At 39.1% G+C, this 26959-nt stretch overlaps 1 protein-coding gene across 7 annotated transcripts; it reads left to right on the forward strand.

The window, feature by feature from the left end:
* Nucleotides 1-308: 308 nt before the first annotated feature.
* On the forward strand, nucleotides 309-22704 carry PRKRA (protein activator of interferon induced protein kinase EIF2AK2). Of its 7 annotated transcripts, none has more exons than XR_007155013.1 (8): nucleotides 309-446; nucleotides 998-1167; nucleotides 4457-4538; nucleotides 6639-6717; nucleotides 7770-7887; nucleotides 9384-9478; nucleotides 13485-13665; nucleotides 18675-18849. XR_007155013.1 is itself a non-coding variant. In XM_047872494.1 (8 exons), exons 1-8 carry the CDS (start codon nucleotides 382-384, stop codon nucleotides 22618-22620), a joined length of 942 nt encoding a protein of 313 aa, XP_047728450.1. In that variant the 5' UTR covers nucleotides 309-381; the 3' UTR covers nucleotides 22621-22704. The 7 variants fall into 7 exon arrangements, 6 of the variants coding, with proteins under 6 accessions (XP_047728450.1, XP_047728455.1, XP_047728454.1 ...); XM_047872494.1 differs by lacking the exon at nucleotides 13485-13665 and adding an exon at nucleotides 22463-22704; XM_047872499.1 differs by lacking the exons at nucleotides 998-1167; nucleotides 13485-13665 and adding an exon at nucleotides 22463-22704 and having other exon boundaries at nucleotides 310-446; nucleotides 4457-5724.
* The last annotated feature ends 4255 nt before the right edge of the window (nucleotides 22705-26959 follow it).

A 26959-nucleotide genomic window follows, 5' to 3' on the forward strand; every position in this document is an offset into this window, starting at 1 on the left:
TGGGGGGAGCGGAGAAACGAGCACCCGGGAGCCGCGGGACTACAGCAGGGTACCGGCGGGAGCGAGCGGGACCGAGAGAGGGGCGGAGTCTGAAAGAAAAGGGGCGGGCCGGACGCCCAGGAGACCGGCGAACAGGCGGGCGGGGCCCACCTTAGAGTAAGACCCGCAGCCCAGACAGCGAGGGGGCGTGGCCGGCGCTGCTGCACCGAGGCTCCGCCTTCGCCCGTCCCCTTCGCAAGAGGGACGCAAGCCGGGAGGGAAGGGGGAGTCGGAGGAGGCGGCACCGCTGGAGCGCTCCTCTCGGGGACCGGCTGACCCGGGGAGCGAGGACGTCGCTCGGCACCGCTCTTCCGCCTGCCGCCAGACCGTCCTTTCTTCGCTATGTCCCAGAGCAGGCATCGCGCTGCGGCCCCGCCGCTGGAGCGGGAAGACAGCGGGACCTTCAGGTCAGCGCCCGAACGGTCGGGGCCGAGCCGGGCAGGGCCGGGAGTGGTGGGCACAAGAGGCGGGGCGGGAGAGCCCGCTTTCCAGCGGCATTCTGGGTAGAGCTCCCTCCCGGCGCTTTCGCCCGCGCGGCTGCGGGCGGACCCGCCGGCACTCGGCTCCGCCCTCCCGGCGGCGCGCGGGCCGGGGTCTGCGGCCTGGCCCCGCCCCGCTTGCGGTCTCGGTGCGCGCGCGGGGTGGGCGGAGATGGCCCGCGGCTGCCGCCCGGGAGGGGGTTTATGTGGGGTTGGTCCTGAGCGGTAACAGCACCCAAGACCCGAGCGAATCCTCCCCACCCGCTTTTAAGTTGTCTCCTTACAGCCCCTTTCACCCTGCCGGTTGCCCGCCGCAGCGGGGCTGGGAGACTGGTGCGCTTCGCCATCGCTGGTGCTGGCCGCAGGGGAGCTTCGGCGCCTCCCGCATCACTGTTGGTAGCAGTCAAATCTAGCCTCTGTATGCTTCTGCTTCCCTCTCCGCTTTGGCATGCAAGGCACACCTTTTCTGGTTTTTGCAGTTTGGGGAAGATGATTACAGCTAAGCCAGGGAAAACACCGATTCAAGTATTACACGAATACGGCATGAAGACCAAGAACATCCCGGTTTATGAATGTGAAAGATCCGATGTGCAAATACACGTACCCACTTTCACCTTCAGAGTAACCGTTGGTGACATAACCTGCACAGGTCTGTGTGCTCAGTTAACCCCGATGACCATGTGGGTTGGCCGGCAAGACTTGGTATTGCTTTTCAGTTCGGAAAAGTGCCCTTTTTAAACCAGGGACAGCTGTGAGGAGCAGGCTCTTGAAACTGAGACCTCTCATCTCAGGTCATGGGGACTTTCCAACTTCATCTGATTCTCTCCTTCATTTTCTCCTCTCCCGACACCAAGAGAAGCTTAGAAACATACCTTAGGATCCTCCTACGGTTCTTCCAAGAATTAGAAGCAGGAAAGGTTTTTGGAGCAACCATAGCTGGGTCAGTAGGTGCTGACAAGTTTCATAGTATCATAGATTATAGCAGATGCCAAGAGACCTGATCCCAAAATATTCTGAGCCTCTTCTCTTTGTCCATAGTGTCCATCTGGGACTTTAGGCCCGTTGTACCACACTTGATTCTGTATCCAAACAAAATGAGGAAGACAGAAGCCTCAAATACCGCATTTCATAGCACCTTCTAGTTCCTGACCCTGTACAGGTTTTAGTAAGATGTCATCTCCCTTTTTTTCAGTTTTTTTCATGTTTATTTTATTTTTGAGAAAGAGAGCACGAGCAGGGGAGAGGCAGAGAGAGAGAGGAAGACACATAATCTGAAGTAGGCTCCAGGCTCCGAGCTGTCAGCACAGAGCCCGATGTGCCCCCAATGCAGGTCTCGAACCCAGGAACTATGAGATCACAACCTGAGCCAAAGTGGGAGGCTTAACTGACTGAGCCACCCAGGTGCCCCTCATTTCCCTTTTTATACATGAGGAAACGGATTCAGAGAGATTATCAGTAACATGCCCAAAGTCACATAGCAATGAAGTTTCAGAGTTCAGACTCCCCTTATTATGGTCTGTGAGCTTGAGCAAATGATAACTGAAGTTGCCCATTTGTAAATGTAGGCATTCTATTTCTTATATATATTTAATTGCAAACACAAAAAATATTGAATACTAAATTTGGAAGAATGCTAACAAACAATTCCACAAGAAGGCTGGAGTTGCACCATCTGGTAAACGAAAGGCATCATTTGCTTAGGTCCCTGAAAATCTGGAATCCACTATTTTCCTTGAAACTGCTTTAAGAAAGTTTTGAGGCTTTTTTGTCTATATGAGACAGGTGGATTGTAAATGCCAGCTACAAGTTTACTCATTATGAACCATACAATCATCACATTACTCCTTTAGCAGATCTATTTTTAAATATTCAGTGAAAATTTAAGAAAAGAAATGGTCTTTTTCCCTTTAAGATTAACAGCCTATGGCCACCAACCATTCTGTGTAGGTCCCCTACTCTCCCCACACTGCCCTGTCTTCCTATGCAAGTTTATGTGCCTCCACAACTTCAAATACTATCTAAAGGCTGATAATTCTGAAATCCGTCTTCAACCCAGCCCCAGTTACAGAACAGTTTTCCAACCTGTGCTTGCTGGGCATCTTCACTTGGATGGCCCAGACTGAATCCATCTCTTTTCCCTTAGATCTATTCCACCTCTATTCCCTAGCTCAGTAAAGGCACCACCATCACCCATTCGCTCATAGTAGAGTGTTGGGTTTCATTTTCTTGACTCCTTCTCATCCCTCTGCCTCTTGGCCACTCTTCCACTAAGTCTTACTTCCTAAGCATCTCTGGTACCTGCCTCCTTCCCTTTTGTTTTCATTGCTGGTGTCTCGGCCGCTGTCTTCGCACACTCTCAGCTTCCAGTCTCAGGCTGTCCATTCCTCAAAGGACACTGGCATTCAAATCTTTTTGTGTCCTTCTTGCTGTTAAAATCCATTCGGTGGTTTGCCCATCATCCTCTGGATAGATACAGGTTTCTTAATAGGACTTAACAGCCTTGCTTCTCAAAATGTGTGATCAGCAGCAACATTAGTATCACCTGGGCACTTGAAGCAACTGCTCTAGAATATCAGGCCCCATGCCAGACCTGCTGGATCAGAGTCTGCATTTTAACAAAATTCCCAGGCAATTACTAGGGACATTAAAGTTTGAGAAGCACAGATTTCGGAGACTGTTCTTTGATCTCCCTTCCTACCCTCCAACTCTGTAGCCTTTCATCTCAAAACTCATCTCCTTAAGCATTCACCTACCAACTGATTGGAGCTCTTGAGAACACCATGCTCTGTGTTGCCTCTGAACCTTTGCAGGTGTTCTTTTCTCTGCCTAGAATACTCTTCCTAACCCCCAACTTTCTTCACATTACTAGCTTTTACTAATCTTTTATGTCCTCATTGAGTTCTCTCTTCCTGCATGAAAACTTTCTGAATCCTTCCCAAGTAGAGGAGCTACCCCTTTTGTGTGCTTCCCCTCCAGCCTGCACTTAGGCTTGTTGTAACACATACGACTGTATTTCAGATGCGTATTTACAGGCGAAATCCCATACTGGGCTGTGTGCTCTTTGAGGGCAGGGATTCTGTTTCATATTCCACCGTATCCCTCATAACTATGTTAATAGATAAAGGCATATGGGTTGTATGTCCTCAGACATTTGAGAGTCACAGTTGAAATTCATTCCATATCCCTTTTCTTTCTTCCACAGTGAAGAAATGGACATCAGCACTTTGGTACCACTTTTGAAGGGCTCTCAACACCTAGTTTGAACTCAGAAGGAAATTAGTTGGATTTACTATTTAGCAGGTGTGATTTCTTACTGAAATTAGGCTTCAATTTCAGTGATTAGTCAGGCCTACCCCCTGCCACCCCATTGACTACTAAGAGATACAGATTATATCAAAGACACATAACATAAATTCTCATCTTACCTGTATAAACCTTCTCCCACTGTACCCAACATGTATCTAGGACTGCTTAGCCAGTCAGGGCTTTAATCCAGTATAGGATGGACGATTAGAATAAAATTGTGTACATTTTGCTGTCAAATAGGGTTGATATAAGTAGCTCTGCTCCTTTGAAGAAAACTTCTTGCTACAGAAGAATTTCCTCTCTCTCTAGGAATAAGGAAAAGTAAAATACTAAGTTGTATTTTTCATAAAGTGTGGCATGGCCTACTTCATTACCATTTTAAGTAATAAACATATACAGATTTTTTAATATAGGGATTCATAAAGTTAAATAGGTAAAATGTTTAAAATCATGGGTTTTTCATATATTAATTTCATATGGTGAATATTTTGTTACAGTATGTAGTATGTTTTTATTACCTGCGTGTATATATACAAAAACTGTGCTGACTTTGTTTTGCATTATGCAAACAGCTATGCAAGCCTCATATTTTTACAGCATATAAAAACATTTTTTTCTTAACCTTAATTCAGGTGAAGGTACAAGTAAGAAGCTGGCGAAACATAGAGCTGCAGAGGCTGCCATAAACATTTTGAAAGCCAATGCAAGTATTTGGTGAGCTAAATTTCTTTGTATTCTGCAGCTCAAAAATATCATGGCTGAGGTAAGATTAAAATTTTGAACATGGTCACAAAAGCAACAAAGTCAACAGCTGTTAGTATTTAGCTCTAAAATTCTATTTCCTTGTGAAAACCTGTCACCATTAAAGGCAACTTTATCCTTAAGAAATTCAGTCCAGCAATTAACTGTTAAATGAAAGCTCTCGTGAACTAGGCGTTTTCCCCCCTCACTGGGATGCGACAATACAAAACCCCAGTTTTTCTGGCAAGTATCTTACTGTATTAAGACTTTAATAACTTCTGTACTACAGAAAACAAGGAATGAAGTGGAAAAAGATCAGTGGAAAATACTCTTAGGAATTCTAATTTAGAAGGAGACAAAGAGATTTCCTTTTATTATGGAATGTATAACAAATACAAGAAGATGTTAAGGGGGATGTTAATTCTTGACATGATTTTTCCAAAATGAATTTGTGTTATCACTTCAGGTGCTTTTGGAGAGTATTGGTCCCGGAGCATCTCATGTATCATTGGATGATTTCCTTTGGTTTCTGATGGACACGTCCTGGGGCATGCTGAGCCTTCAGATTCTCTTTACGTGCACTCAGTTATTCTTGGAGTTCAGTCTGGTTTATCTACTCATAGTTGACAGCAGAGGCCCATGGGAATTTAGGATGAGTTTTTCTGCAGCCTCAAAACTTTTGCTTTAGCACGTACTTAAGTCCTCATGCAGTGCTCCTCCCATTTCTAAGCTCTTCCAAACCATTTGAGTAGTTTAGAATGAAGCATTGACAAACTTCAGATCTTACAAAATGATTCTTGATTCTTTGGGGTCATATGTTATAGTTGATTTATGCTGGCTTTCTAGACATGCCAAATGGCATGGCAGGTATTGGATTCTCCCCTCGCTGGTGGTGACCATGCTATTTCTGTGCAGTCCAAAGGTCAACCCAAAGTGTTGAGTACATTTGTAGAAATGAGTGTACGTAGTGTCCTTTCTGCACATGGGCACTTCGCTTTGTCAGCAAAAAAGGCTAACAAACTTTACTATATATTTGTGCTTCTTGACAGATAAGATGGGAATTACTAAGCTGTAATCAGGGCTAAAGTGGCCTGATTTAATACAGAGACTTTCTCACTTCTCCATCACAATTATTTGGGTAGCTTCGGCGTGCAGCATTGTAAGTGAATATTCCTATCTCATCAGCCTATGTAAAGCTTGAAGTTCTGGCAGGTGGAAAGGAAACTTGAAGAAGAGCCAATAACTGAACCTTTTTTGTCACCAAAGAAATGACTCTTCAGCCTTGTAGGTGATAGTAACCTTGAATGCAGCTTTATTCAGTGTTACACACTCATCCCCCAACTAACTAGTAAATTTAAACTAGTTAGAAGAGATTGTTCTCTTTTTCCCTAATTACAATCCCCATACGCTGGAACCAGATTCATGCAGGCCATCTATTTTATGCAGGATATATGTAAGTCTTAGGAGGATCATTCTAGCATAGAGCAGATGATATATCAAACAAATCTTTCTTCCATAATTATATGAGGGGAAAAAACAACTTTATGACCTGTATCATTCACCTTACCAGGCTAAATTGCCTAATTGTTAGTCTTCCCTTTTTGTGGCTGTAACATTAGTATGCTTTATTTAAATACATGTTTATTGAACACATAATATACAAAGCACTACAAGGCTTATGAAGGTAAGTAATCCGTAGGCCCTACCATCAAGGATTTGACAGTCTGAACACAGGAGAGGTGTGGTGAGGGATGGACAAATTACATGTATTTGTAAGAGTATAATTTATGGTCATATAATTTGCCTAAGAAAGGGTCAACCCAAATGTCAACAGTTCTAAGGAGGGAGAGATTATGTTTCATTGGAGTAACAGGATAGGTTTCTTAGTGGAAGTGGCATTTGAGATATATCTTGGATAATAGATAAATCATGTTCTCATTCAGGTGGGAAAGAAAAGCATTCCATGAAGAAGCAAGAGCAAAGGCATAGAGGATTAAATAGGAAACGCTTGTCATTTATTTGATAGTTTGGGGAAAAGTATTTTGTTTTATAACACTTTAAAAAAATGTTTAGCTTTGCAGTTCCTGACCCCTTAATGCCCGACCCTTCTAAGCAACCAAAGAACCAGCTTAATCCTATTGGTTCATTACAGGTACGTTGCACAGTTTTTCCTTACTTAACATGTTGTCTATTGAAGAAAGATGTCATGTATTGATGATATCACAAGGGCTGAAATAAGGAATAAATATTTTAGAGATAAGATGGTATGATATTTTGTTTTCCCAGTTGTGATCATTAGATATTACAGCACTAACTTGAAATTATTTTCCTATTTATTTACGTTTTGGATTTTCTTCCATATACAGTATCTGCCTTTGGTTTGTGGAATTCTCATTTGAGATCAACAGGACCTCAGTGCACATGGGTAGAGTGTTTTATACTTTAAGAATATTTCTTGCCACTCTTGTGACAAACCTCTTTCTACTTCTGTTTAGAACAGAAGACTTTATAAAGAACCCAAATCGGGTAGCCTAACCCAAGAAAGGGGAAGTAGTTTATTTGCTTATTCTATAAAACAAACAAACAAACAAAAAACCTCAGCTTTGAATTTCTGCATGCGGAATATCCTTCTTGCAGATTATCCATGTGCTCTGTTGGACAGCTCCCCTCCCTATTACCCAGCCAGTCCTTTGGTCCCTTTCTTGCTGTCTGAGTTTTTCCATAGTGTTCTCCCCTGATCTTTCCTCAGCTTTGTCCAAGTCTGTCTGTTTGCCGCCTCTGCTCATCTTGCTGTTGCAGTGCAGTAGTTAGCTAGCTGTGGGCAGGAAGTCTATAACTAGGAAAGAGAGGCATTAGGAACTGAATGACAGTGAGACCTGTAGATGTCCTCACTGATGTTCCCCGAGAGGGCAATAGTAGCTCCTCTTTCTCTATGAGCTCTTTGATATTGGCTCTCTATGGCTTAATGGAAAAACACCATTCCTATCCTAGCGGTAAACTGCTTCAGTTTTAGTATTGTGGGCTTGCAAGATATAAAATGCTAGAGTATTTATGGGGAATGTAGGTTCTTCCCCCATTTTTTCATTGCAGAATATCATTATTCCTTTTAAACTTAGAAATGGGATCAAAATCATGAAAGAATATCGTTTATGTGATTAAGCCATTGCATAGAAAAATTACTAAAGCCGCATCTCCACTTTCTAGGAATTGGCTATTCATCATGGCTGGAGACTTCCTGAATATACCCTTTCCCAAGAGGGAGGACCTGCTCACAAGAGAGAATATACCACAATTTGCAGGCTCGAGTCATTTATGGAAACTGGTAGTTACTTCTTTTTACTCTCTTAAAACTGAAGACATTTGAAATACTTTTACATGATGAATGACTATAGAAATTTCTGTTGTGATTTCCTTTCAAATATTTCTGTGGAGGAAAATTGATACACTCCTGTTCTACTGTCTCTTTCTGCAGTTGAACTTAAGTTAAATATTTGGCTTAAGAATTCTTATACTTCAGGGGAGCCTGGGTGGCTCAGTCGGTTAAGCATCCGATCATGATCAGCTCAGGTCATGATCTCGCAGTTTGTGAGTTCGAGCCCCGTGCTGGGCTCTGTGCTGACAGCTCAGAGCCTGGAGCCTGCTTCGGATTCTCTGTCTCCCTCTCTCTCTCTGCCCCTCCCCTGCTCACACTCTGTCTCTCTCTCCTTCAAAAATAAATAAACATTAAAAAAAAATTTTTTTTAAGAATTCTTATACTTATTAATTTGATATTTTTCAGAATCATGGAAAATCATGTAATGGAAAGTAGCAAATAATTGACCCTTTACACAGTCTGCACTGATGTGTTAGTGACTTAAAAATCATTTTAGAAAAAAGCAATAGTGAACTCTTAGGAGTTTCAACAACTATTGTAGAAGATTGGAGGACTAGAAGAAGATCACATTTGAAGACAAGATGATTAATAAGAAGCTAGGTGGCAAAAACTAGCGTGAGATAAAAATAAAGTAGAAATCATCCTTTTGAATGCTAGCAACTTCCATGTTGTAAAGGCCAGAAACTACAAGGAAAAAGTCTCTTAATAGAGCACTAGTGAGGGTTCCTATTTTCACTTCTGCAGCCTGTTTCTATCATTCTTAAAATGGCATGAAATGAAATTTTACCTTGGCTAGATAGTAGTTTCAAATAGTAAGCAACTGTTTGCCCTTGAGAGGCAGTGTGGACCAATGCAGAAAGCACTGAACCAGAAGTGGGAACTTCAGCTCCCGTGCTTGATGCAGTCCTTGGTGTGCAAAGGTAGGCCTATCACTAATCCCTCTGGGCCTCACGTTTAAATCTATAAAATAAAAATATGGAAGTAGATGATACTTATGATGTCTTTCAACTGCAGTTATCTTCCCTAAGCCCTTTTTATTCATGTTAAAAAAATTCCACACAGTTGTCAGTGTATAGAAGGTTACAAGCAAGAAGTCGGCATCAAGAGATAAGAGTTACAATTCAAATGTACCTTGATAAATGTGAATGCTTGGTCACAGTTAAACCAAATGGGATTCATTGAAGCTAGGCATAGGGAAATAGAGCTGTTCCAAACACAAAGTATAACTTTTAAGGTAGTTAAAGTTTATTAAAGATAAACTGCCAAAGAAGTGCCTTCAGAAATGTAAGAATTAACAGTTGTATGAGGTACAACAAGCAAAGATGGCAGGTCAGCAAAAGAATAGTGTATAAAAATCATCAAAAACAATATTTTATGCATCTGATTATTCTCTGTGGACATTAATTTCTTTCCTAAACCTACTTTTTTTTTTTTTAATTATTTAGGAAAGGGGGCATCAAAAAAACAAGCCAAGAGAAACGCTGCTGAGAAGTTTCTTGCCAAATTCAGTAATATTTCTCCGGAGAACCACATTTCTTTAGTGAGTAATGATCAAGACACCTATGATGTCAATGTGATTAAGTAGCTCTTACTGTAGGAAACTTCCCTAGATTCCTTCTTGTATAGACACCTCAGAGTTGCAATTTTTAAAAATCTCCTCACTGTTCAGTTCTACACCACCCCAGTTTTAGCTGTCACGGGGTGACTAGGTAAGAGGGCTTGGGAGACACAATCAAATTCAAAATCATATGATGGATTCTAAAATGATAGGCCAGTAGTGCCATTTTTGCCTTCAAATTAACAATGCATTCCCATGCCTTTGTTCATGCATTCATTTATCCACTCAGCAAACATTTAGTGAGCTCATACTGTGTGCCAAACTTTGTGTCAAGTGCTGTGCATACTGTGAATAAGACAGTTTCTGCCCCTAGGGAATTTGTAGCCTACTGAAAGAGAAAAGACCCCAACAAACTGGTCCATAGAGAGGGTGCTCGGGAACGTAGGAGAAGGATCCAGCCAAGACCAGGGGTTTCAGGAAGACTTCTTGCAGGAAGTAATATCTAAGTCAAGACCTTAGGATGAGAACAGGAGAAAAGAAACCCAAAAAGGAAAAAAAAAAAGCACATACAGACACCTAGGAGTAATACATTATATGCCATCCGGGAACCCTACATAATTTGGTGTGGATAGAGCATAAATTTGGAGGAGGGTGTCTCAAACAGGCCAGAGAGGCAAAGAGGGATTAAATCTGGAAGGGACTATTATAGTAAAGAGATTAAATTTTATCCTGAGGGCAGAGCAAAATCATTAGGAATTTTAATCTGGGAAGGACAGGATTAGAAGTGGAATCACCGGCTGCACTGTGGTGAGTGACTAAGTCTTAGAGACGTGCTAGAATATTGTTACAGAAAACGAATGAGAAATGATGGTGGCATGGTAACTGATTGGATGTGGGGAGTAAGGAAAACAGGGGAAATAAACATTTTTAGATTGGCAATTGAGTAGATGATGGCACCATTTAATAATATGGGGAACACAGAAGATGAGTGGGATTTAAGGGGGAGAAGATAGTAAGTTAAATGCAGAATGTATTGAATCTGAAATGTTTGTAGAATATGTTAAGTAAAGATAGTAGGCAGCTGGGCAAACAAATGTAAAGCTTAAGAGGTTAGGCTACACGTGACATATTACTTGCGATTCTGATAGAGATAGATACATCTTGTGGTACATTCATTATCTGAGTGTTTATGAGGTAGGGAATGAGAAGTGAAGATTATAGCAGTGCCAAGTTTATGATAAAATAAGGGCTCATTCTTAGAGAAAAAAGTCAAAGACATACACATTAATATGATTTTGGTTTTACCTTTTTAATAGAAAAACATAAAACATTGCATTCACTTCTTTTAAAATTGGATCAGAGATGACACCAGAATCACAAAGCACAGATTGGTTTATAGGTGAATTCTGTTAAATCTTCAAGGAAAAGGTAATTTCCAATGCTATTTAAACTCTTCCAGGCAATACGTCTATAACATAGGGGAAGCTTCTAAATTTATTTTTCAAAAACAACAATAACACTAACACCAAAACCTGACAATAGCAAATCCTGATGGAAGAAAATTATGGATTAATCTCCCTTATAGTGAAAAACCTTAGTAATATATTCAGTGGAACAATAAAAGAATAATATACCATAGAGAGGTTGGGTTTATTTCAGGAATGCAAGGATATTTCAAGGTTAGTAAACTGTTACTATAATTAATCACATTAATGGGTCAGAGAAAAACAATCTTCCCAATGGGTGCCAAAAAGATATTTGACAATCATTGAGAAACACTATTAACATATCCCTATTGTGATTCAAAATATACACCTCAAAAAAAAAATCAAAATCATAGTTATGTATTTACTTATTACATCCCTTCCCATTAATTTCATAAATATGACGATGATATCCACTAATGGCATTTTTTAAACCTTGTTATAGAGGTACCAATCAATATAATTAGACAAGAGAAAACAATAAGAGGTTGAAAATCAAAAAAAGGAGATATAAATGATCATTAACTGCAAATAATATGATTGTGTTCCTATAAAATCTGCTAGAATAAGAGAATTTATCAAGGTAATTGATCATAAAATTAATACATAAAATCAATAGCTTTTCATATTATTTACAGTTATGAAAGTAACCACCACAATAATTAAAGAGGATACTTAAAAATTGCTTCTGGAAAGGGGACCAAAGGTAGGGATGGAGCAAAGCTCAGGATTATTGCTTTTGTAATTCTGTACTATTTGACTTTTTGTTGTGTGTGTGTATTACTTAACAAAAGTTATGGAGCTTGGTAAAATTGATCATTTTATAGTAAAATAGAAATCTTTTTTAAAGTGTACTTGAAAAAAATCAACAGTTTATTTATAGATATTAAGAGGTAGAATAAAAGAGATCTTATTTTCAACAATAGAAAAGAGGATAATGTGCCAGGGAATGAACGTAAAATGAAATGTGCAGGACCCATGTGAAAAAAACTTTAAAACTTTACTGAAGGATTTAACAGAAATTGAATATATGTAAAGCTGTTTCTTTATTAACAATAGGAAGACTCAATATTGTTAATATAGTACTTAAGAAGGTAATGTAGTCTCAAAATCTACTGGTATTTGGGGCACCTGGGTGGCTCAGTTGGTTAAGCATCTGACTCTTGATTTGGGCTGAGGTCATGATCTCCCTGTTGATAAGATCAAGCCATCAGGCTCTGGGTTGACAGCATTGAGCCTTCTTGGGATTCTCTGTCTCTCCCTCTTTCTCTGCCCCTCCCCTGCTCATTCTCCTTCTCTGTCTCTCAAAATAAATAAACTTTAAAAACCAAGCAAACAAGCAAACAAAAAATCTACTGGAATTCACTTTGGATCTCAATACAGCTTTACTGCATTTATCTGGAAAAATGAACTCTCAAGAATAGCCAAGAAAACTGAAAAGAAAGAGTGCCGAAGGTGGGGTTATACCTTACCAGATATACTGTAAATCTATAGTGATAAAACACGTACCAGTACAGGAATAGACAAAGGATAAAATAGAGAACCCAAGTATAGACCATAATCATATAGGAGTATAGGATATGATAACAGTGAGATTTCAAATCAATGGGCAAGAGGATGGATTATTCAATAAATAATGTAGAAGTAACTTAACAGCCACATTTGCAGGGAGGAAGGGAGAGGAAGCTGTATATACCTGTGCATGTGTGACATATTTAGGTTGCTTCCTTATTCCTTATATCTAAATAAATTTCAGATGGATCAAAAATGTGAACATAAGAATTGACAGGCTCTGTGCTGACAGCTCAGAGCTGGAGCCTGCTTTGGATTCTGTATCTCCCTCTCTCTCTGCCCCTCCGCTGCTCGCACTCTCTCAAAACTAAACATTAAAAAAAAAGTATGACCATGGGGTGCCTGTGTGGCTCAGTCAGTTAAGTGTCCGACTTCGGCTCAGGTCATGATCTCACGGTCCGTGGGTTCGGGCCCCGCATCGGGCTCTGTGCTGACAGCTCGGACCCTGGAGCCTGCTTCTGATTCTGTGTCTCTATCTCTCTCTGCTCCTCCCCTGCTCATGCTGTCTCTCTCTGTCTCTCAAAAATAAATAAATGTGTAAAAAAAAAAAAAATTAAAAAAACAAAAAAAGTGTGACCATAAGAATTGAAACCAAGTATGAGAAAACTTGGAAGAGCTTTCCTTTTTAAAATTCTTAGCATAGGGAAAAACATTTTAGTATAACTTATAAGCTATGAAGTAGTAGAAGATTTATAAATTTGACTACACAAAACCTATTATTATATGGCAGTAAAATCTGTAAATAAAACTAATAAGAAAGAAGAAATTATTTGGAACACTGATTTATAAATGGACTGTTTTCTGTACCACATAAAAAGCTCTTACACATCAATAAAAAAGATAACCCTGTAGAAGAAATACAAATGGTTAAAAAAAAAAATGATCAGCTTCATTCATGGACATTAAACTAGATAACTATTTTCACCTTTTAGATTGATGAGACCTACAAAGTTCGATAGCACCTGCTGTTGGCGAGGGTATCCGAAAACAAGCACCCTCCAAGAATGTTGATGGAGGTATAAATTGGTTTAGAAATCAGTCTGGAAGTATTTATCAAAATTAAAAGCATACATGTTCTGTGACTCAGTTCTACTTCTAGAAATTATCCTACAGGTAAAGACATCCAAGTGCAAAAGAGTTTTATTGTAACATTGTTAGTAAAAGCAAGAAATCAGAAATAACCTAAAACCCATAATTGAAGACTGGTAAGATAAATATAGTGCATATATGTGCATTGACATGAGAAAAATGAACAAGATGTAGAAGAGTAAGCTATCATTTTTGTTTGAAAAGAAGACTGTGTGTGCTTGAATTTAGAACAGTTATAGAAGGATATTGAAGAAATGTTTCAACATTAAGTACCTCTGGGGAGGGCAACATAAGTTTCCTGGGTAGAGATAGTAAGCAAAAGAGACTATTTTTCATTATATATTTGTTCCTATTGCAATTACTATATCAAAGAATGATACTTTTTAAAAACCAAATTTTAAATTTTCAACTAAGGAATATGAATTCTATTTAAAGATCCTGAATAGCCAAAATAATGTTGAAAAAGAAAACCAAAGCTAGATGCATCACAGTCCCAGACTTCATGTTTTTTTAGAAAGCTGTAATCATCAAGATAGTATATTAATGGCATGATAACAGACCTACTGATCCATGGAACAGAATAGAGAACCCAGAAATGGACCCACAAATGTATGGCCAATTAATCTGCAACAAAGCAGGAAAGAATATCCAATGGAAAAAAGACAAGTCTCTTCAAATAGTGTCGGGAAAATTGGACAGCAACATGCAGAAGAACGAAGCTGGACTATGTTCTTATACCAAACACAAAAACAAACTCAAAATGGATGAAAGACCTACAGGATACCATCAAAATCCTAGAGAAAACAGGCAGCAACCTCTTCGACCTTGGCCACAGCAACTTCTTACTAGACATGTCCCTGGAGGCAAGGGAAACAAAAGCAAAAATGAACTATTGGGACCTCATCAACATAAAAAGCTTCTGCACAGTGAAGGAAACAACAAAACTAAAAGGCAGCCTATGGAATGGGAGAAGATTTTTGCAAACAACAAATCAGATAAAGGGTTAGTATCCAAAATCTATAAAGAACTTATCAAACTCAACACCCAAAAAACTAATAATCCAGTGAAGAAATGGGCAGAAGACATGAATAGACACTTTTCTAAAGAAGACATCCAGATGGCCAACAGACACATGAAAAGATGTTCAACATCACTCATCATCAGGGAAATACCAATCAAAACCACATTGAGATACCACCTCACACCAGAGTGGCTAAAATTAACAACTCAGGCAACAACAGATGTTGGCAAGGATGTGGAGAAAGGGAAACACTTTTGCACTGCTGGTGGGAATACAATCTGGTGCAGCTGCTCTGGAAAACAGTGTGGAAGTTCTTCAAAAAATTAAAAGTAGAACTACCTTATGACCCAGCAATTGCACTACTAGGTATTTAGCCAAAGGATACAAAAATGCTGATTCGAAAGGGCACGTGTAGCCCAATGTTTATGGCAGCATTATCAGCAATAGCCAAACTATGGAAAGGGCCCAAATGTCCATTGACTGATGAATGGATAAAGAAGATGTGTGTGTGTGTGTGTGTGTGTGTGTGTGTGTGTACACAATTACAAAATTCAAAAACAATGAAGTCTCGCCAGTTGCAATATGGACGGAACTAGAATGTGTTAATACTAAGCAAAATATGTCAGAAAAAGACAACTATCCTATTTTTTCACTCGTGGAATTTGAGAAACAATAAGTGAACATAGGGGAAGGGAAGGAAAAATATAGAGAGAGGAAGAAGGCAAACCATAAGAGACAAAGTACACAGGGTTGCTGGAGAGGATATGGGTTGGGGGATAGGCTAAATGGGTGAGGACTATTAAGGAGGGTACTTGTTAGGATGAGCACTGGGTGGTATATGTAAATGATGAATCACTAAATTCTCCTGAAACCAGTACTACACTATGTATTAACTAGAATTTAAATTAAAACTTAAAATAATTACAATTTTATTAGTAAAAAAAACCTCTATTTAATAAATTTTGTAGATTATTCAGTTCTATATACTGGCCATCCCTGTGATCTTTTTGAAAATTCTTTAACCTCTGTCAGGCTCAGTAATAATTAAGACTAAGATTTTCTGTCCTGCAATTGTGCTGAATTCATGTATCAGTTCTAGCAGCTTTTTGGTGGAGTCTTTCAAGTTTTCCACATACAGTATCATGTCATCTGCGAAAAGTGAAAGTTTGACTTCTTTGCCAATTTGGATGCCTTTTATTTCGTTTTGTTGTCTGGTTGCTGAAGCTAGGACTTCTAACACTATGTTAAACAACACTGGTGAGAGTAGACATCCCCATCATGTTCCTGATCTCAGGGGGAAAGCTCTCAGTTTTTCCCCATTAAGGATGATATTAGCTGTGGGCTTTTCATGTATGGCTTTTATGTTAAGGTATGTTCCTTCTATCCCAACTTTCTTGAGGGTTGCATTTCTATACACCACTAATGAAGTAACAGAAAGAGAAATCAAGAAATCGATCCCATTTACCATTGCACCAAGAACCATAAAATACCTAGGAATACACCTAACCAAAGATGTAAAAGATCTGTATGCTGAAAACAATAGAAAACTTATGAAGGAAATTGAAGAGGACACAAAGAAGTGGAAAAATATTCCATGCTCATGGATTGGAAGAACAAATATTGTTAAAATGTCAATACTAGCCAAAGCAATCTACACATTCAATGCAATCCCAATCAAAATAGCATCAGCATTCTTCTCAAAGCTAGAATAAACAATCCTAAAATTTGTACAGAACCACAGAAGACCCTGAATAGCTAAAGGAATGTTGAAAAGAAAACAAGTGGGAGGCATCACAATCCCAGACTTTAGCCTCTACTACAAAGTTGTAATCATCAAGACAGTATGGTAGTGGCACAAAAACAGACACATAGACCAGTGGAATAGAATAGAGAACCCAGAATTGGACCCACGAATGTATGGCCAACTAATCCTAGACAAAGCAAGAAAGAGTATCCAATGGAAAAAAGACAGTCTCTTTAGCAAATGGTGCTCAGAGAACTGGACAGCAACATGCAGAAGAATGAAACTGGGCCACATTCTTACACCATACACAAAAATAAACTCAAAACGGGTGAAAGACCTAAATATGAGACAGGAAACCATCAAAACCCTAGAGAATAAAATAGGCAACAACCTCTTTGACCTCAGCTGCAGCAATTTCTTGCTCAACACGTCTCCAAAGGCAAGGGAATTAAAAGCAAAAATGAACTATTGGGACCTCATCAACATAAACTTCTGCACAGTGAAGGGAACAATCAACAAAGCTAGAAGGCAACCAACAGAATGGGAAAAGATATTTGCAAATGACATATTGGATAAAGGGTTAGTATCCAAAATCTATAGAACTTATCAAACTCAACACCCAAAAAACTAATAATCCAGTGAAGAAATGGGCAGAAGATGTGGATAGACACTTTTCCAAAGAAGACATCCAGATGGCCAACCGACACATGAAAAGATGCTCAACATCACTCATCATCGGGGAAATACCAATCAAAACTACACTGAGATACCACCTCACACCAGTCAGAGTGGCTAAAATTAACAACTCAGGCAAAAACAGATGTTGGTGAAGATGTGGAGAAATGGGAACCCTCTTGCACTGTTGGTGGGAATGCAAACTGGGGCAGCTGCTCTGGAAAACAGAGTGGAGGTTTCTCAAAAAATTAAAAGTAGATCTACCCTATGACCCAGCAATGGTACTACTAGGAATTTATCCAAAGCATACAGGAGTGCTGATTCGTAAGGGCACATGTACCCCAATGTTTATAGCAGTGCTTTCAACAATAGCCAAATTATGGAAAGAGCCTAAATGTCTAACTGATGAAATGATAAGGTGTGATTATATATACAATGGAATGCTACTTGGCAATAAGAAAGAATGAAATCCTGCCATTTGCAGCAACATGGATGGAACTGGAAGATATTATGGTAAGTGAAATAGAGAAAGATACATGTTTTCACTCATATAGAACTTGAGAAACAACGGAAGGCCATGGGGAAAGGGAAGGAGAAAAAAAATAGTTATAAACAGAGAGGAAGGGAGGCAAACCATAAGAGACTCTTAAATACAGAGAATAAACTGAGGGTTGATGGAGGGGATAGGAGAGAGGGGGAAATGGGTGATGGGCATTGAGGAAGGCACTTGTTAGGATGAGCACTGGGTGTTGTATGTAAACAGTGAATCCCAGGAATCTACCCCCAAAACCAAGAGCACACTGTATACACTGTATGTTAGCCAACTTGACAAGTTATATTAAAAAATAAAAATTTAAAAATAAATAAGACTAAGAATAGCTTGCCCTACTTTGTTTTTGGCGTACGATATGAAATCAATTTGAGAAAAATAAACGAACATGGTAGAAAGGGATGGATATAAGGGAGAATAAAGAAAAGGGGAAAAAAGAAAACAAAAACCATAAACTCGGTTGGGATCTGAGAAAAGTCTGACAAGAACTTTTAGACGTCCTTCCTTTCATTTGAATGACTTGTTCTTCTCAAACCTAACTTGCACATCGCACCTTTTCTACAGTTTGTTTTCTGCTCTACAGCTGTTAGTTACAATGATTGGTTGGTATTTAATACAGGAAATCATGAAGATAAGAACATTGGTTTTTATTTTAATTTGTAAATTGCTCCATTAGGCAGATTCAGTTATTTGCAGGTTGGTTTATACTGCTCTTAAATTTCTTAAGACATCTTTTTTTAACATACATCTTAATGTGGCCATCAGAAAATTTGGCTGAAAGACCTTTGTCCTACACAAAAGTATTTTTAAATACTTCCAGTATATTATTGTATGTGTTTCTTTCTTCTGTGACATTGTGGTATTTGTTAAGAGTGTCCTTGTTGGTGTTGTGTACTTTAAATGGGAAGTTTAACCAAATGGTATCCATTTAAACACACTCTCTTGGTAGAGCATTAAATGTGCCTAATAAATACTTTTAATTATATCATAGCATTAGAGCCCAGTCAGAGTTAAAAGTCTTAATTTTCATCTCTGTTTTTCAGACAAATGTAGTAGGACATTCTTTAGGATGTACTTGGCATTCCTTGAGGAATTCTCCTGGTGAAAAGATCAACTTACTGAAAAGAAGCCTCCTCAGTATTCCAAATACAGATTACATCCAGCTGCTTAGTGAAATCGCCAAGGAACAAGGTTTTAATATAACATATTTGGATATAGGTATGATTTTTTTCCTTAGCTTACCTCAAAACCTGTTTCTTTTTAAAATGTATTTGAAAAACAAAACCTGTGTTATAATTTATTTCATTGACCAGGGATTATAAATACAAATATTATATATATATATATATGTGTGTGTGTGTGTGTGTGTGTGTATATATACACACACACACACACACACATATATATACACATACATTTATAAATACATTTTATTTATAATAAATATATACTTTATACATATATATAATTAGAATAGTAATATTTATCATTGATCTGTCTGTCCCATTCTTATAAATAATGCTAATAGCTAACATCTATACAGTTGTAATAAAAACAGCTCATATTTATAGTTTTATTATAGGCCAGGCACTGTTGTGGGGATATTACATATTTCAACTTAACTGAATTCTCAAACTAATCCTGTGAAATAGGTCTATTATTTTTACATATAAGGAAAGAAAGTAAGGCACAGGAGAGGTTCGGAAACTTGCCTGAGATGACAGCTAGTTAGTGGTAGAGTCAGATTAGGGGAGGAGTCCCTGCAGATACAGTGTCTATTTAACTAGCCCTGATGGAGAGCTTGACAAATAAAAAGGCACCCACATTTCTAGAACAAGTACCAAGGTTGTGGGGGCCAGACCCCTTCTCTCCACTTTGTCACCATATGCCCATTCAAGGAGATCAGTGGGGACAAGTACTTTATAACTCTGTTCCATCCCAGCTATTCTAGATTTCCTCAAGCTCTTAATCACTTAGATAGACAAACGTGGACAAATTACATAGCAAGTCAGTTTGGATTTTAGTTAGCTTTATAAAGCCGGCCTGTGTTTGTGGCCTGTGTGCATGTGCGTTTGGTGTCTTAACATGTGTAATATGTGAAGAATTTGATATCCCTTATAGCATCCCCAGTGGGCTATGAGGACCTACTTGAAGGAGCTGTTAGCTGTGGTGTTTAGGTGCTTAAAGAACTTCTGATTGTCTGCTACTTCCCAACTGAATGATGGGTCAAATGCAGTATCTTAATATACTGAAAATGATGCAGAACCTGGGAATTTAGTACGGACACATTGTCAGAAAAGATGGCTGATGGGAGACGATTCATTCAATAAATATGTTGCAGGGAGTATGGCCGGAGTCACAAAAGATGAGTCCACAAAGTGCAGTTAAGTGAAGGTCCTCATACTTGAGTCAGAATGAAGACCCCCAGAATGAAGCTTCTTTTTATTAGGATAATTGCTAAAGACTACGTGCATAGAGTCAGCTAAGCAAGTGTGTTAATCAATCTAATGGCTTAGCTTTTCAAGGTTGAATTTCGAGTTAACTGGTTTCTACAACACTAGGAAGGGTCAGGTGTGAAGGAGGATCCGCCCTGGACAATGTTAATGGCTCTAGGCATTCCTTACATAGCAGCAGCAGTGGTCAGCTATGTAAACATGTCCTAAGGCCTTGCACCTTCTCCAGCCCTTCCCTTTTGAAGTCTTTTCCTTTGATGCTTCTCTCCTGCATCTCCCACAAACATATTTATAAGTATCTACACTTTGTTGAGTGTTTAAGATACAGAGATGAATAAGCATGTTATGAATAGGACTATGGATGGTTTTGAATCTGGGAAAAGAAGGAAACTTAAGATGGCCTTTGAGATTATGAATTAATGATGCCTTTAAAACGAATCTTACCAATTTTAAGAACTAAGTAGTTCCTGTAAATATAGAACAGCAATCTAAAAACCACAGCTAATTTGGCCTTTTTTTTTTTAATTTGGTTTATTTGTTTGAGAGAGAGACAGAGAGCAAGCTGGGGAGGGGCAGAGAGAGAGAGATAGGGAGACACCGAATCCGAAGCAGGCTTTAGGATCTGAGCTGTCAGCACAGAGCCTGACACAGGGCTCAAACTCATGAACTGTGAGATCATGACCTGAGCTGAAATTGGACACTCAACCAACTGAGCCACCCAGGCGCCCCTAATTTGGCCTAATGTCCATGCATTTACCTTCCAAAGAACCTAAATGTTCTCCAAAAAAGATATGCAAAAGGCCAACAAGCATACAAAAAGATCTCACTATTATTAGTCATCAGGGAAATGCAAATCAAAGCCACAGTGAGGTACTAATTCAGACCCACTGGGATGATGACTATGATGAAGAAAATAGAAGATAACAAATGTTGACAAAGATGTAGAGAAATTGTAGCATTCCTCACTGCTGGTGGGAATGGAAAATGGTTGAGCTGCAGTGGAAAACAGGAGTTTTGCTGCTCTTCGAATGAGTTACCATATGACCTAGCAATCCTGCTAGGTGTATACCCAAAAGAATTGTAAACTGGTATTCGAACAAATACTTGTACACACATGTTCATAGTAGTACTTTTCACAGTAGCCAAAAGGTGGAAACAGCCCAAATGTCCATAAGCAGATGAATGGATAAATCAGTCGTGGGATATACATGCAAATATTATTATTCAGCCATGAAAAGAAGTGAAGTTCTGCTACATGCTACAACATGGATGAACCTCGAAAACATACTAAGTGAAAGAAGCCAGACACAAAAGGGTCATGTTGCATGATACCATTTATATCAAATATCCAGGGTAGGTTAATCCAAGATGGTTGCCAGGAGCTTCAGGGGAGGGGAAACAGGGAGCAACTACTTGATGTATCTGGTGTTTCTTCTGGGGGAAATGAAATGTTGTGAATGTTGTGTAACTAGTGAGAGGTGGTGGTTGCACAACATCGTGAACGTACTAAATGCTACTGAATAGTTTACTTTAAAATGGTTAACATTATGTTATGTGAATTTTACCTCAATTTAAAAGAAAACAAAAGAACCTCAACGCCAGCACTAGAAAGCCTCTTCACACATGAAGTCATTCCACTGTATCTGGATGTTTCCTGTTATATGGACTCTAGCTGAAATAGCGTTTAATCATGACCACTTTTAACAAATTGTAACTCACCTGTTTCTACCTCTTTCCCTTGTGTCATCTAACCGTCTTTAGTGACAGTGATTGATCCGTTGATGAGAAGAACATTTGTTTCCTGAGTTTAGGTATTTTTAAAACACCCTAACTCATATGCAGTATGGAACTAGACTATCTGCATAGATGTATAACAAAAGAACATTGAAGGCAAGAGAGAAGTCTTGCTCTGAACCCTGTATTTCCTGGTTCAGATGTCTACTGAAAGTAACTCTAGACTTCATAGGGAAGAAGACAATCTCTCTAGTTCTCTAGCAAATGGTTTTTTCCTCTCTAAAAAAGTCACTGTGGTTCAGTTTGCAAACACTGTTCAACCAGACACATTAGAATTGCCTTGGGAGCTCTTAAGAGGAAATGCAAGAATCTGGCTACTCCAACCCCTAGTCCTGTGTGTCTGATTGAGCCTGCATTTCTTTTGAGCTCCGTCAGGTGATTATGAAGCCCAATTGTGTTTGAGAGCTACTAGAGTTGATCAGTTGTGTTTTGGTGTCTGTTTGTATAAGGATAATAAAGATGTGGAGGAAGCAGAGTCCTATACCATAGGTCTATAAAGGAAGACAATAGTAAAAACTTGCTTTCACAGAGAATCTGCTTTCTATCCACTTGGTCTTAACTGTGCCGTTTGAATGTCATTGCAGAAGAGCTGAGTGCCAATGGACAGTATCAGTGTCTTGCTGAACTATCCACCAGTCCCATCACAGTCTGTCATGGCTCCGGGATCTCCTGTGGCAATGCCCAGAGTGATGCAGCTCACAATGCTTTACAGTATTTAAAGATAATAGCAGAAAGAAAGTAAGCCTGAAGCAACTTAGAAACCCCCCATAGCACATTAGAAGTCCCCCTTTCACCCCTTCCCAAGTAAAATGTTTACTATGTTTGAGTTTGTGTGTCATTTCTAAATCTCTTCATAGAGTCCATCAACACCCCAGATTTAATTATCTCCTGGTAGTTATTAAGCTCTTTTTAATGGCTTCAACTTTGTATTGGTATATTGTATTTATAAACTTTGTACCATAGGCAGAGTGTAGCACCCATTTTACAATGCCATGTACATAGAAGGAAGAAATTGCATGTTTGTTGTTGATGACCATGATGAAGATGATGAAGACTGAAACTACTGCTAGCAACAGTCTTTCTTACTGGTGCTTAACCTCTTCTTTGCGCAAGGCTTTGTAAAGGGAATTCGAAGGAAGCCCCTTAGAACTACAAGCGTTGAGGAGCGCACTATCAGGCCTCTGTTGAATGTGAGTGTTGAATTTCAGGGAACATGATTGGTCTGCTGTTCATTTGAATCCATGTAATAAAAAGCTGTTGTTATAACAGATTCCGTTCGTTTTATTAAAGTGTTACTGACCTGACTTTGGCCCCTTCTTTTTAGCCATTCTTGTGAGTGACATAATGTGGATATTCTGTTATTTAAGTATCTCTAGTGTACTTCTGAAGATCAAAGTTGAGGGAAAAACCTATGGCCTGAGCAAAAATTTACAAATGTATACGTGATGAATCACTTCCATATTTTCTCTAAGCAACTGCAAGTTGGTCTTTTTCCTCAACATAACTGTTTGTAGATGAGTTAGCAGTTGAAAAAGCATTAGTAAGATTACCAAAAAAACCCAAAAACTTAAAATTGAATTATAACTCAATTCCATTGCAAGAATGTTTCAAACAAAGCAATGAATGATTGAAAGGTTAAGAGAGAAGCTTCATGAGCAAATTTGAATTTTGCCTTTTATGTTTCCATATGTCATCATCTAACACCTCAAGTGGTCCATCTGCCAGCACCAGTGGATAGTGCTCCTTTTGTAGATTAGATGGAAGTCTCAGGCCTGTTTTCAGAGCTCAGGGAAAGCTTCAGAGCAAGAGAGCGCTGAATGATAAAGGTAGGTTTTGACAATCTCAAGTGATAATCTAGCAGGAAGTATGTAACAAGTATTTTTCTGTCTGGAAAAAAATCAGACCTAAGTGGAATCCTTTGAGAAGAACAAAACAATAAAGGAAAACCAATACATGTAACTTATTTAAAACTGTAAAGAACACTGTTTCATATTATAGCTATACATATCAGTTAAACCATGGAATTCTAAGGATCTGTTCTTGATGAAGTTAAGGAATACACAGTCTAGAAACAAATTTAGGCATAAACAGGAACTTGTGGGTCATTAAGTTTAGACTACTTTAGGTTTTTATGAATGCTCTGGAATATAGAAGGGGCACAATGAACTTTAGAGATGACAGACTTCTGCAGAGCAAAATGCTGACTTTGAAGAGGGTAAGTTGAGGAAAGATTTCATAAGGCATTGGAAAAAGAAAAGATCCTGGTGGGGGGGGCGAGGGAGGGTGGAGAGGAGGACGGGAAGGACTATAATTTGGTTCTAAATAGTACTGATGAAATGATGAGGTCTGAGTATAAGGTGCCCAGAAATCCTACTCCTCCTGCTGTTTTCTCTGCTGCTTTCTGGATCTGGAGGAAGCATGTGTTTTTAAAGATACTGTTCAAATGTCCCCTCTGTTGGGACTTTCTAGGGAGGGAGCTGCACCATCAGGTGATCTTTAATAACATTTTCACCATTTTCTTAAGGCTCTTAACCCATATAATCAGTTTTACCTGTTAACCACATTAGGTGAATTTCCCAATAGGCTTTGAGCAGGCAACAATGCCATAGCCTCAGTTCTAACAAGGCATCGGTTCTAACATGATAGGCATCAAGTGATGAATAGAAGAGTGACGAAGGTAGCAATAGCCCAATATGATAATATGAGTTTAATAAATTATGAACACCAATGTGCCCAGCACTAAAACAGGCTTCTGGGACACAGTGTTGACCCACATTACATTATGTAATAAATACCCATTTGGGCTCACTGATAGCAAGGGACATAATAGGACCCCAATTAATGGAGGGTACATAACTGTTAGTACATAACTGTTAGAAACCTGATGGCTGCAATTATGATAAGTGGCCAGTCCAGCATGCCAGCCTGAAAGATATGGAGAGGGTCTATAGAACATGGTAACACAGATGGTCAGTTAGCAAGGGTACTGCTCTATCTGTACAGTCAAATCAAGATGGATGATCAGTAGGCTGACGGCAAACACCTCAATAAAAATGATCCCTCATCCAGTTTCCAGACCCAAGCCAGTTGTTGGACCCAGACCCATTGACTGAAAGGAGAGAATCTGGGTGCCCAAGAGGGAGAACCCTGTAAAGGACCAATGACATAATTTGTGGAGCCCAATGCAAAATGAAAATCTGGGGCTCCCTGATAAAAAATTAAGAATTTTAAGACAAAGATGGCAGAGTATTAAACTAAGAGTGAGGCCTTTCTAAGCTTGGAGCCCTGTGTAACTACACAAGTTGCACATCCACGATGCCAGCCCTGGCTATCAGAACTTGGAAGTAACTTAGAAATTGAAGAGTCACTTCATTCAAGTCAGTCACATCCCCTTCTTCTGGCAGGCTAAATCCAATGCCAGGCAAACAAAGATCTGACCCTCTTACTCTAATTTGGGACAATTCTGAAGGGCCATTCAGCTTCGGAGATTCCCATGGGGTCAGTTGAGAACTTGGTTGAGATTATATCACAAACCAACTCCTCCTCTGCTCAATCCCCATTTCTTCCCATTCTTTCCACAGATGAGGATCCCAAAAACATTTGCTAAATAAACCTCCTGCTCCAATCCCACTGTCTCCTTCTCCGTCTGCTCCATCGGGAGCCCAACCAAAGATATAGACTATAGCTTAGTGAGAAAAGATATTAATAGAAAAAATCAGATTAATCATGTAATTTATAAATCATACAAAATTACAACTCTGGAATACTCCGGTTTCTCTTTAGATATATCTTTTGCCTTTTATAATTCTAGAGAAAGGATTGGTTATGAATTTGTAGGTAGTTTTTTCTTTTAGTGGGCCTCTGTGGATGATCTGTGTATGTGCTCCCATGGCAAGGCATATTTGCATTTGGAAAAAATTCCTCTGGATATCTAAAAGATATGTAAGAAATGAAATATAAATTACCCTAACGTGAGGACAAAGCCCACCATGAGTAAGCCTACATCCAGAATAACAGTGTACTTCAAGGGCTGAAGAACAGTTAAAAATCATGAAAGCCCCATATTGTAATATGAGTTCTAAAAAGTATAGATTCACAGCCTGACAACTTCTGAGTATTAGAACAAAGAAAAGCTTTTATTAGATTGAGAGAACAATGAATTTATTTGGACACATTAAAGTACAGCTTTACCTGAAAAATTGCAAACTTGTGGAGATTATTGAAGATGTGGTCCACTCTGAACATTTTACTAGCTTGACAGCATATTCAGAATTATTCACAGATAGGAGATGATGATGGCTCTCTGCCCAGCAGTAAAGCTGACATCAAAAAAAGGAATTTTGGTCCAACTCATGGATATGTAGAACAGATTGGTGGTTGCCAGGGGTGGGGGGGCCGTGGGTGTGGGTGAAATGCATGAAGGGGGTCAGAAGTTACAAACTTCCAGTTATAAAATAAGTCATGGGAATGTAGCATACAACATGGTGACTGTAGTTAGGAATACTGAATTCTATATTTGAAATTGCTAAGAGAGGAGATCTTAAAAGTTTTCATCACAAGAAAAAAATTTGTAATCATGTGTGATAATTATTAATCTTATTAACTAGACTTGTGATCATTTTACAATACATAAAATACCAAATTATTTGTTATACTTCTGAAATGAATATAATACTATATATCGATGATACTTCCAATTTTAAGAAGAGCAAAGGAAAAAAGGAAGGGAAGGTTTGGGCTTGTTGGAAGGTAACAGTAAAGCAAGCCTTGATTTAATGTATTTAATTTACCTTTTCCTGATTTTGTCATTTCCCTTTGTAAGTTTTTTAAGGTTAGGATTTATCAAAAGGGTCATTTACAAAGAACATGTGCAATGATCTGCCAGCTGCTACTCAGTTAATTTGAATATCATCACATCCATAGAATGGAATATATACATGTTTACTTGTGTGGCCTTTTTGGTCCGGGGCAAGATTGGAGTGGAAAGATGATCTGAATAAACTAGTTCTCCTTCCTGTGTTAATCAGAGTGAGTGCACCACTGCCATGTGTCTATTGCATTCTGTGCTAGTAGAGAGAACT

This window comes from Prionailurus viverrinus, chromosome C1 (genome assembly GCF_022837055.1).
Source record: "Prionailurus viverrinus isolate Anna chromosome C1, UM_Priviv_1.0, whole genome shotgun sequence".
NCBI lineage: Eukaryota > Metazoa > Chordata > Mammalia > Carnivora > Felidae > Prionailurus > Prionailurus viverrinus.

What these genes read in the sequence shown, in the direction of transcription:
- PRKRA (XM_047872494.1), top strand. Translation starts at nt 382, where the DNA reads ATGTCCCAGAGCAGGCATCGCGCTGCGGCCCCGCCGCTGGAGCGGGAA. An exon ending in CGAGTCATTTATGGAAACTG is followed by an intron (nt 7,888 to 9,383) that starts GTAGTTACTTCT and finishes TTAATTATTTAG; the next exon opens with GAAAGGGGGCATCAAAAAAA. An exon ending in CGGAGAACCACATTTCTTTA is followed by an intron (nt 9,479 to 18,674) that starts GTGAGTAATGAT and finishes TCTGTTTTTCAG; the next exon opens with ACAAATGTAGTAGGACATTC.